General features: G+C 46.5%; 1 protein-coding gene across 16 annotated transcripts in view; it reads left to right on the top strand.

The window, feature by feature from the left end:
• Window positions 1-473: 473 nt before the first annotated feature.
• Window positions 474-11774, top strand: part of ILDR2 (immunoglobulin like domain containing receptor 2) — a 68908-nt gene continuing 57607 nt past the window's right edge. For 13 of the 16 annotated variants that reach the window (XR_015161327.1, XR_015161326.1, XM_086393874.1 and 10 more), the window contains exon 1: window positions 549-966. Coding sequence is in view for 13 of the 16 variants with exons in the window: in XM_086393874.1 (XP_086250000.1) it covers window positions 921-966 (46 nt within the window). In the remaining 3 variants the exon portion in view is untranslated. Of the gene's footprint in view, window positions 967-11774 lie in introns of all 16 variants that reach the window. The other 3 variants (XM_086393877.1, XR_015161329.1, XM_086393875.1) reach the window with 3 other exon arrangements.

The following is an 11774-nucleotide window of genomic DNA, read 5'->3' as shown; positions in this document are numbered from 1 at the left end:
ATGGCGGAAAAGTGATTAAATGCTGGACAAATGTGAGCCGTATAATTGTTCACTTCATTCTATATTTACATTTTTTTCTGTTAAAGAGCTGCATGCCTTTATCTCATAATGTTTTAATCTCATAACGTTTCTAAAAGAAGAAAGTTTGGATGCGGATTCTCGCGTACCTTTTCCACTTCTGTGGAGCCCCTTAATTTTTGGCATTGTCAATAAGCGATCGGGATGGGGGGGCGGCAAGGGGGTTCAGCGAAAGCCCACAGCCTTGCCAACAAGTTATGCCAAGTCGCCGCAGGTCCCTCTCTCCCAGTTAGAATGGCCCTAGCCACGTGCGTACCCAGACTCCCTCCTCGAGTCCACAACCCCGCTTCTGGCTCTGGTCCCGAACGCTGGCTTCGCTGGGAGCTGCCGGCGCTGATCGCTCCCAGCTCGGCGCAGCCCGCTCAGCCGCCTCCCCCGCACCCCTCTCCCCCTTGTACTTTGTCTCTCGGCCCTGACCTCCGGGCCGCAGGGGCGTGCACGTGACGGAGAAACTTTGGCAGGCCCGGGGTGGCGGGCGGCGGGCGGCGGGGCTGGGGGCCGGCAGCTGAGCTCCCCCGCGCGGCGTGCGCTGCGGCGGGAAGGCGCTCGGCGGGCTGCGCTGCCTGCGCGTGCGGGTGCGCCAGAAGGCTGGGAAGGCGCCGCCGAGCGCGGGGCGGACTCCTGGAGCCCGCGGCAACGCGCGTGCAGCCTGCGGCGCTGTCGGCCCGGAGGCCCGCCTGCGCTGCCGAGCCGGCGGGCGGCTGCATCCACGGACGCCGGAGCCCCACTCGCGCCCGGCGCCACGGCTCCGCCGCCGCCTCCGCCGCTAGGTTATATAGATCCTCAATCTATGCCGCTTCCTTCTTCCCTCACTCCTTAATCTGGATGGGAAGTTGGGGGAAATGGACAGGGTCGTGATGGCTTGGGTTGCTGTCCTCTGGCTAACAGGTAAGAGGCATTTTCAACCGAGACGGATAACTTGACACGTATTCCGGTACTGGTACTGTTCTCACCCTCCTCCCCACCCCATCCCCAGTTCCCCCAGACTGTGTTTAAAGCTGCTTAGCAGGCTGGTGGTAAGTGGGGGAGGGGGCTCTGTGTGTGTATCTATATATATCTATATGTATGTATTAGAATGGTGGGGGAGGCCAAGAGAAGCCCGATAATCAAGTGAGCCGGATGGAGATGCAGGTGTTTTGACTCATTCGAGATATGAGATTGTTCTTGCCAATGTGCATTTCCCTTTCCATACCACGGTTCTTCCTCAGTCTTATCCGGAGTTTGTATTATGTGAGTCCTGGGAAAAACCTGGTTGGGAGAAAAATGAAAGCTCAGGGGAGACTGATTAATTAAGAGAACTAGTTTTCTGGAGGTTGGAGGTACACGAGTGTCTCCTTAATTCCTTCCCTGGAGAAGCCCGGAGCCCCAGGGGCATTCTTCTGTGGCTCCCAGGGGTGCAGGGGAGCTGGAATGAGGAAGGAGACTGGGATGGAGGCTTGATTGGTTGTGGAGTTTAGGGCTTTGCGCTCACTCATTTGGTAGCATTTGGGGAGTGGTTCCATAGAGGAAAGGAGCCTTCCTCCCCCGATAAACAAGTGGGAACACCTCCTAATAAAGATAATTTGCAGATATATTCAGAAGGTAGGGTTTCTCTTTAGCATTAGAGTCACTTCTTCTAGCTTGGACCTCCATATTTCCTCCTCCCTTTTGGTGAACTTTCTACTCACCGTCCTGGGATCTGGAAAGGCTGTAGTTCCAAACATGTGTTCCCACAGGATGATCTGCGAGGTTGAAAGGTGGCCAGGCAGGGTGGGCAGCCCCGAGAGATTCATGGGGCAGCCCTGCCTTGGGTGGGGATGGAGGGGTTAAGCAAGCTGGAAACCAGGTGATGGAGGAGAGGAACAAGGGAGCAGAAAGGTGAGGACAAGAGGGGGCAGAGAAGGGCAAGAGAGAAAATGTAAAATAGCACCAAAAATAAAGTTGTGTCCCCTCTGGGGGCATTGAAGACTGGGAAAAATCAAGTCAGTAGGAAAAGAGGACCAAGATTAAAAATCTAAGGGAAGTGATTGAAAGAGGGTCAATAACACAGTTAAGAAGAAAGAAAACCACTATTTCCCTTAGTTTCAGAGTAAGGTTATAGATTGCCTCAGTTTTTTTCCTATCCCTAATGAAGGGTCCCTAACACTGGCTCTTGCTCCCTGCTAGGTTTAGGTTTGGGGGGAGTCTTTAGCAGAGTTAGCCACTTCTCTTGGCTGCTCTGAGTTCATCCCTCCCACATTATTCAAATCTGAATCATCTCTAATTTCAGGGTTTGGCTGATCCATGCCTCCCCACTCCTCTGGCGTCCCAGTGCCTTCCACTTCTACCCTTACTGATTCGGAATGTCCTTAATTTGCCTCTGCTTCTCAGTTATCATATTTGAGGGGAACTTTGGCCTTGAACCTCTATCACCTCCTTAAAGTCCGCTAGGCAACTGCGGAGGAGTCCTTGATTCAGAGATGCTCTTCTAGACACCCTGGGGTGTACCCTAGAAAAGCTCTCTAAGGACTTGCAGGGCATGGGCAGAAGGGGAAGATATAGCCCACGCTAGAGGGCTGACAGCTTTTTAATGCAATGGTCCCTGGAAGGAACAACCTAATTCAGTCCTCTCAATTTATACAAATAGAGACCCAGAAAAGCAATAGTCACACAGTAAGTTTGTGTTGGAGCAGGTGCCAGAACCCAGTTCTCTTGAACCCCGGGCCCGTCCTTCTCCCATGGGCACCTGGAGAGATTGTTCCTGCCTGGGAACAGGCAACAGGTTATCAGGGCCATCCCAGCTGTCAGAGGGCCAGAACTTCCAGGCTCTGCAAGTCAGGTGGCTCCAGAGATCCCACTGATCACCCACTGGCATCCCCTGGTCCTAGCTTCTGCTTCCCTTTCTTGCCACGGTGGACAAGCCTTTCAGTCTCAGCAAAGTGCAGGAGCTAACAATGGCGGCTGGGGAGGGCGGGGGAGTTGGGGGGTGGTGGTGGGGTGGGGAGGAGAGAGGAGCAGTCAAGGATGAAATGGATTCAGACTCTTCGTTTACAGAGCAACCAGGAGAGGAAAGGTAAGACATTTTAGTCCAGCCCAATCAATGAATTTTCTCTTGAGGGGGTGGTGGAAAGGGAGGGAAAAAGGAAAGGACAGATTAAAAATGAGTCAGAGAGCCAGAGGGGGAAAAAACACATTCATTCTCCCTCTCCCTCCCTTTCTCTCTCCTCCCGCTTCTCTCCTTTTCTCCTCCCCTCCTCCCATCCACCCTCCCCCCGCCCCCCACCGCCAGTTTCTCTGTTTTAATGCTGGCTGAGCAATTTCTAATCAACACTTCAGGTTTTTTTTCCTCAGGCTCTAGCAGCTTCTTCCTCGTCTTTCAATGCAAAAATTCTGTATTTCTTTCTGCTATATATTTAGCCTCCTGATTTCCCATTGTCAGTGTGAGGGAGCTTCCTGCAATGGACTGTTTTGTTGCTGTTATTGTTCTTGTTGTATTGCACAAAATAAAATGCTTACCAGCTGCTATTTTAGCAACAGGTGCCATCTAGCAATAAGACTTGAGGACGGTTCAGTATGCCTTTGTTCCTGAATACGGATGGTGTTTCAACCTTTCTGGCAGCAGAGGCTTTGAGAAACGCCAGAACTGTGGTGACACTCTGGGAACATACTCTAGGAGCAGGCAGTGCATTTTCCTGGAGACTCTTTTGGGTCTCTCTGTGCTAAAGAGTGCTTATGCTATTTCTTTTGGTATTTCTATTAGTATTTCTTTTGGTACCTTTTTGGTGGTATTTATTCATTTATTCATCCATTCTCCAAGCACGTACCAAATACCTGTGGTTTCTAAGTATTTTTATAGGTGCTGAGACTACAGAGAGAAAAGACATAGTCTTTGCCCTCGAAGAGTGGCCAGTCTAGTGAGTGACTCAAATTTTTCAGATAATTTTGATATGGGGGTAAAAAGTCCTAGAGTAAGGGCCATGAGAGCCACACAGGTGCTGTAAGGGCATGGATGGGGCATACCCACCTCAAACCTGGGGTGGGAGTCAAACAACTTGGAAACAGACTCCTGGAAGAGGTGATGGCTGAGTTAGCATGTTTGTTCAAGCACAGTCAGCTGCTGAGTTACTGTCACATCCAGGCATTGCTCTGTGGTTAAGACAGCCCTGCACCCCAGCAACTTACAGTCTGGTGGTGGTGACATCAGTGATGGAACTGTGAACAGTTACAGAGTACCACTTGCAAAGGCGACCGTGGAGATAGGCATTAAGTGTTGTGGATGCCGTAAGGTGGCTACTAACCCAGGCTACATACAGCAGGAAGGGAAGTATCCAGGAAGGGTTGTTACCTGGTTTATTTGCGTTCAGGTAGATGCCTGGTGACCATGTGAGAATGGGCTTGCGTATGGAGAATTAAAGTGTTATTAGTCCTAGAGAGGCAGAAGTTTCTTTTAAAGATTCCTGACACCTCAGCATCTGGCGTGCTGCGGTCCACGCGGTCATAGAGTTGGACACGACTGAGCAACTGAACTGAACTGTCACCTCAACTTCCATTATCTCCTTTTTCCATTCTTTGAATTCCCTTCTCTCCTCTGTCCATTTTTCCCCACAGAAGAGACCTTTTTTGTACTGGAGCATCTTTCAGCACTTTATTACAACTCTCTCCACTTCCTACCATAAGCCTGGATGAGTCTCTCCAGACTGGGAAAGGGGGCTTGTTTCAGTGTTGCATTCACTCCTTAGATTTTAGACTCATAACTCTGCCGAGTGTCTGGCTTATACAGACGTGGGGATTCGTTCTAGTAGTCCTAGTGGAATACTGCGCTAGTGCTATACTAGAGTCTTAGTGAAAGCACCTAGTGCTTGTAGTGTTAGTAGTGTTAGTACCCGGAGAAGGCAATGGCACCCCACTCCAGTACTCTTGCCTGGGAAATCCCATGGACAGAGGAGCCTGGAAGGCTACAATGAGGTCGCTAAGAGTCGGGCACAACTAAGCGACTTCACTTTCACTTTTCACTTTCATGCATTGGAGAAGAAAATGGCAACCCACTCCAGTGTTCTTGCCTGGAGAATCCCAGGGACGGGGGAGCCTGGTGGGCTGCTGTCTATGGGGTCACGCAGAGTTGGACACGACTGAAGCAACTTAGCAGCAGCAGCAGCAGCAGCAGTGTTAGTACCAGGACTTGGTTAGCGGAAAGAACTCTAACCTAGGATTTGAGGACTGGATTCCAGTCCCTTCTCCACAGATTAACTGTATATCCATGGGATCTTGGCACGTAATTTTATTATTTCATTGAGATATAATTGACATATAACATTAGTTTCAAGTGTACAAGTTTCCATATTTATATGTTATGAAATGATCACCACAATAAGTCTAGTTAACATCCATCATCATATATAGTTATAATTTTTTTTCTTGTGATAGCTTTCAGCATTTATTCTGTTAGCAACTTTCAAATATGCAACATAGTATTATTAACTTTAGTCACCAGCCTGTGCATTATATTGTTGTGGACTGCAGCACGACTGCAAAACGTGATCCCTGTCCTTCACTATCTCTCGGAGTTTGCTCAGACTCATGCCCGTTGATTTGGTGATGCCATCCAACCATCTCATTCTCTGTTGTCCTCTTCTCCTCCTGCCCTCAGCATCAGGGTCTTTTCCAGTGAATTCGCTCTTTGCATCAGGTGGTCAAAGTATTGAACCTTCAGCTTCAACATCAGTCCTTCCAGTGAATATTCAGGGTTGATTTCCTTTCGGATTGACTGGTTTGTTCTCCTTGCCTTCCAAGGAACTCTCAAGTGTCTTCTCCAGCACCACAATTCAAAAGCATCTATATTTGGTGCTCAGCCTTCTTCATAGTCCTACTCTCACATCTGTACATGACTACTGGAGAAACTATAACCTTTTTTATATGGACTTTGTCAACAAAGTGATGTCTCTGCTTTTTAGTATGCTGTCTAGGTTTGTCATGGCTTTTCTTCCAAGGAGCAAGTCTTCTAATTTCGTAGCTGCAGTCACCATCTGCAGTGATTTTGGAGCCCAAGAAAATGAAATCAGTGCATTATATACTCAGGACTTATTTATAAACTGGAAGTTTGTACCCTTTGACCCCCTTCACCCAGCCCGCACCTCTGGCAACCATCAATCTGTTCTCTATATCTGTGAGCTTGGTTTTTTGTTTTTGTTTTTAGAGATTACACATATAAGTGAGATCATACAGTATTTGTATTTCTGATTTATTTCACTTACCATAATTATCTCAAGGTCCATCCATGTTGTCACAAATGGTAAGATTTCATTCTATTTTATGGCTAAATAATATTCCATTGTGTGTCCATAGATATAAATGTCAATTATACACACACACATGTATAAGTATATAGTATGGCATCTTTTTATCTATTTATTAAATGACAGACACTTAGCTTGTTTCCATATCTTGACTATTGGCTATTGTAAATAAAGTAGCAGTGAACATGGGATTGCATATATTATAATCTTTTAAAAATCCATTTCTTTTTATTATTTTATCTTTAATTAGAGGATAATTGCTTTACAATGTTGTCTTGCTATTATAATCTTTTGAATGAGGTCATGTCTTTCAGCTCTAAGATCCTTTGTTATGGAACTTTTCTCCCTTTAATTTTGATGAGTTGGAAATCAGACTTACAGAGCCCTTAGTGTCCCTTCATGGATCACAGCCTTGTCGTAGCAAAGGGACTTGCATAACTCAATGAAGCTATGAGCTATGCCACGCAGGGCCACCCAAGACAGACAGGCCATAGTGGAGAGCTCTGACAAAACGTGATCCACTGGAAGAGGGAATGGCAAATCACTCCAGTACTCTTGCTGTGAGAATCCCATGAACAGTATAAAAAGACAAAAAGATATGACACCAGACAATGAGCCCCCCAGGTCAGAAGGTATCCAGTACGCTACTGGTTAAGAGGGCAATTACTAATAGCTCCAGAAAGGATGAAGCGGCTCAGCCAAAGCAGAAACGACTCTCAGTTTTGGATTTGCCTGGAGGAAAAAGTAAAATCCGATGCTGTAAATAACCGTCCTGCATAGGAACCTGGAATGATTGCCGAGAAAAATATCAACAACCTCGGATATGCAGATGATACCCCTCTAATGGCAGAAAGTAAAGAGAAACTTAAGAGCCTCTTGTTGAGGGTGAAAGAGGAGAGTAAAAAAGCGGACTTAAAACTCAACATTCAAAAAACTAAGAACATGAAATCCAGTCCCAACACTTCATGGCAAATAGGAGGGGAAAAAGGAGACGCAGTGGCAGATTTTATTTTTTTGAGTTCCAAAAATCACTGCTGCTGCTGCTGATGCTAAGTCGCTTCAGTCGTGTCCGACTCCGTGTGACCCCATAGACAACAGCCCACCAGGCCCCACCGTCCCTGGGATTCTCCAGGCAAGAACACTGGGGTGGGTTGCCATTTCTTCCTCCAATGCATGAAAGTGAAAAGTGAAAGTGAAGTCACCCAGTCGTGTCCGACTCTTAGCAACCCCATGGACTGCAGCCTACCAGGCTCCTCCATCCATGGGATTTTCCAGGCAAGAGTACTGGAGTGGGTTGCCATTACTGATGGTAATTGTAGCCATGAAATTAAAAGACGCGTGCTCCTTGGAAGGAAAACTATGACCAACCTAGATAGCATATTAAAAAGCAGAGACATCACTTTGCTGACAAAGGTCCGTCTAGTCAAGGCTATGTTTTTCCAGTGGTCATGTATGGATGTAAGAGTAGAACCATAAAGAAGGCTGAGTGCCAAAGAATCGATGCTTTCTAACTGTAGTGCTGGAGAAGACTCTTCAGAGTCCCATGGACAGCACGGAGATCAAACCAGTCCATCCTAAACGAGATCAACCCTGAATATTCTTTGGAAGGACTAAAACTGAAGTTGCAATATATTGGCCTCCTGAGGCAAAGAGCCAACTCACTGGGAAAGACCCTGATGCTGGGAAAGATTTAAGGCTTAAAAGGAGAAGAGGGAAGCAGAGGACGAGATGATTAGAAAGCATCACTGACTCAATGGATATGAATTTGAGCAAACTCTGGGAGACTGTGAAGGACAGGGAAGCCTGGTGTGCTGCAGTTCATTGGGTTACAGAGAATCAAACTCAACTTAGCAACTGAACAAACAGAAACAAAAGGTCCTCAGTGAGGAGCCACAGAGGGAGCCCCAGTTATCTTCAGCCTTTCTCTGACCACCAATGATTGGAATGAAAAACAGCAGCTGGGAAAGGAGAGCACATGTTAGCATTTTCAGAGGAATGAGTAGCACCCAGTGCCTGGTAGACAGGATAGGGTCAACTCTAAACAATTAAATGTTGTCATATTGGGGGAACTGTTGAAGAGAGTCAAGTGCTTTGGGCCAGATGGGATGAATCTTGCTCTAGCCAACATGGCCCTCAAATGTCCTTTCTGGTCTCAACTTTTTGTTCCAGGACACACTCACCTCTTTCAGTTCAGTTCAGTTCAGTCACTCAGTCGTGTCTGACTCTTTGCGACCCCATGAATCGCAGCACACCAGGCCTTCCTGTCCATCACCAACTCCTGGGGTCCACCTAAACCCATGTCCATTGAGTCAATGATGCCATCCAACCATCTCATCCTCTGTCGTCCCCTTCGCCTCCTGCCCTCAATCTTTCTGACAGAATGTGGTCCACTGGAGAAGGGAATGGCAAACCACTTCAGTATTCTTGCCTTGAGAACCCCATGAACAGTATGAAAAGACTTACCTCTTTACTCCTTCCAATTATTTTAGCTTTTATACTGACTTTCCCCCAATTAGGAATTATAAAGAAAGGTATAATCTAATTGTTGCTCTTGCTTAGATACTATAATGCTTTTCTAGTTTTGTGAGTGGTAAAGAATCTGCCTGCCAGTGCAGAAGATGCAAGAGACACTGGTTCAGACCCTGGCTCAGGAAGATCCCCTGGAGTAGGAAATGGCGACCCACTCCAGTTTTCTTGCCTGGAAAGTTCCATGGACAGAGGAGCCTGGCAGGCTACAGCCCATGGGGTTGCAAAGAGTCAGACATGACTGAGCATGCATGCAATACTTTTTTAATGTGTTTTATGACTTTTTAAAATCTCTTTTGATCCTTCTAAATAAGGCTGGTTATCATCTACCTATACATAAGAAGAATAAGGCTCAGAGGAAGTAAATGACTTGTCTAAGTCCATTGTATCTTATTGACTAAAAATAAGAAATAATGTCTTTGACTTCCATATGACTTGGTTGTTTCAAATGCCTGAATCCAAGGGAAACATTTTCTAGTTAAGGTGGGTGAAACTAGAACTCCTGACTTAAGGGAACAAATCCAGGTGTCTGGGTTTCCCTGATGGCCCAGTGATAAAGAATCCACCTGCCAAGCAGGAGATCACACATTTGATCCCTGGGTTGGAAAGATCCCCTGGAGGAGGAAATGGCAGCCCACTCCAGTATTCTTGCCTGGGAAATTCCATGGACAGAGGAGCCTGGTGGGCTACAGTCCATGGGGTCACAGAGTCAGACACGACTTAGAGACTAACAACAGCACAACGTGGTTATCTGTCATAGGGCATTGGGTAATGAGGCTCAGAATTCACAGAACTCGGGGAAATATTACAGGGGAAAGTGGTAAAGAATAGCATTTAGTATTTCTAATTAAATCCTAAGATCTACAGGAAAGGGGTGAGTGAGGAGTGCTCCAGTGAGGCACAGGAGAGCATCAGATGTGGCCCTGTGACAGCAGAGACTGCTGGCATGTCAGAGCCCATTTGGGAGTAGCGGCCGGTACTGTGTATCCAGGAGCCACACAAGAGGTAGCATATGTAGCTTTAAAATCTTGGTCTTTAAGATAGCTTCTGGCTTGCTGGAAATGAAAGAAGGCATCTTGGATGACTAGAGTTCTTTATGGGCCAAGAAACAAGGAAGAACTCAGAAGAACATGCTGCTTCCCTGTTCTCCTCCAGCGGCTGGAGCCCTGCAGGAAGTATTGCTCTAAATTAGGAGTAGAACCTTCACATTCAGCTGGAATCCTGCATCGTCACTCCTCCCTTGCCCTGGGCTCATCAGGAGGCAGTTGGGAGAGAGGGATAAGGCTCAAACTGACTTGGATTTAAAGACTAAATTAATAGTTTACCTTGTTTTCTTTAGCTTTAAAATGGGAAAGCTAACTTACCTTATAGGGTTGTTGTGATCATTAAAATGAAATGATGTACAATTCCTAGCACAGTATTTGGCACATAGTATGCACTCAATACTTTTTATGGGCCCAAAATAGGAATATTAGTCAGCATTTTGATGTAGCAATAATCAACCTCATAATCTCGATAGCTCACAACACCAAATGTTAGTTGTTCATATTATATGAGAGATGCAGTCAGCTGCAGGTCAACTGTGAATTGGCTAGAATTGGTGGACTTGGCTCATTTCCAGATGTCTTCTTATTCCAAGACCCAGGATGAAGGAGCAGCCACAATGTGGGCATGCTGTTCTCCTGGTGGAGGACTCAAGGCTGGTAGGGAGAGGGCACAGAGCCAAATGGCACAAATGCCTTTTAAGCTTCTGCTTGGACAAGTCTTATGGCACATGTACTCACATTTCATTAGCCAAACGTGTCACCTGGCCAAGCCATAGTCTATGGAGTGGTAAGTGTACTCTGCCTACAGGGAACAATGCAAGAGTCAAGAGAGAAAACCAACGGGGAACAAATAATACAATCTATCAACTGGGTTAAATCATTCAACTGAATGTGCTGAGTACCTACTGCTGCTGCTGCTAAGTCACTTCAGTCGTGTCCGACTCCATGTGACCCCATAGACGGCAGCCCAACAGGCTCCTCTGTCCCTGGGATTCTCCAGGCAAGAATACTGGAGTGGGTTGCCATTTTCTTCTCCAATGCATGAAAGTGAAAAGTGAAAGTGAAGTTGCTCAGTCACGTCTGACTCTTAGCGACCCCATGGACTGTAGCCCACCAGGCTCCTCCGTCCATGGGGTTCTCCAGGCAAGAGTACTGGAGTGGGTTGCCATTGCCTTCTCCGGAGTACCTACTACGTAGCAGTTTTTAAAAGCCTTCAGGAGAGAGCTTGTTGTTATTAATAATGACCAAGACAGATGACTAAATAGAAAATTCTTAGACAAGATTATGTGATTCTCTAGGGTACTATGACTGCAGTAAGAGCAAGAAGAAATTTTATATAAGAAGTGATAGCTGAGGAAGTCAGGAAAGATAAGTTGGTGTTACTAGAGGAAGAGTGGGATTGAGGGAAGGGAAATGTACAGAGGAGACAGCATGTGCAAAAGCCAGGAATCAAAAGAGGACATGATGTTTTTTGGAAAGTACAAATATTTTACTTTTTTTTTTAATGTGAGTGGGTAGCCTGTCCCTTCTCCAGGGGATCTTCGTGACCCAGAAATTGAACCAGAGTCTCCAGCATTGCAGGCAGAAAGCCCCATGGAAGAGGGTGCCTCCATCTAAAATGAGTCTTGTACTTCTGAATGCCTACAGGGAGTATTTGAAAGTGTGAGAGCAAAGGAGTGCTATGACCAGATGTGCATTTTAGAAATATTATTTGAACCTCAACGTGGAGGGTAGATTAGATATAGACAGACATGCAGCAAAAACCAGCTAGAAGACCCTTGCAGAAAGAGAAGGGAGACGTGACGAGATTCTGAGCTCCGGTGGTGCAGTGACGATGAGAGGAGTAGACAGTGACGAGATGGAGGAAGTAATC

Source organism: Bos grunniens, chromosome 3, assembly GCF_055505025.1.
Source record: "Bos grunniens cultivar Pamir isolate PY7600 chromosome 3, Bosgru_T2T1.0, whole genome shotgun sequence".
NCBI classification, from domain to species: Eukaryota; Metazoa; Chordata; class Mammalia; order Artiodactyla; family Bovidae; genus Bos; species Bos grunniens.
Note: the sequence above shows the minus strand (reverse complement) of the source record. Positions and strands in the feature narration are given on the sequence as shown.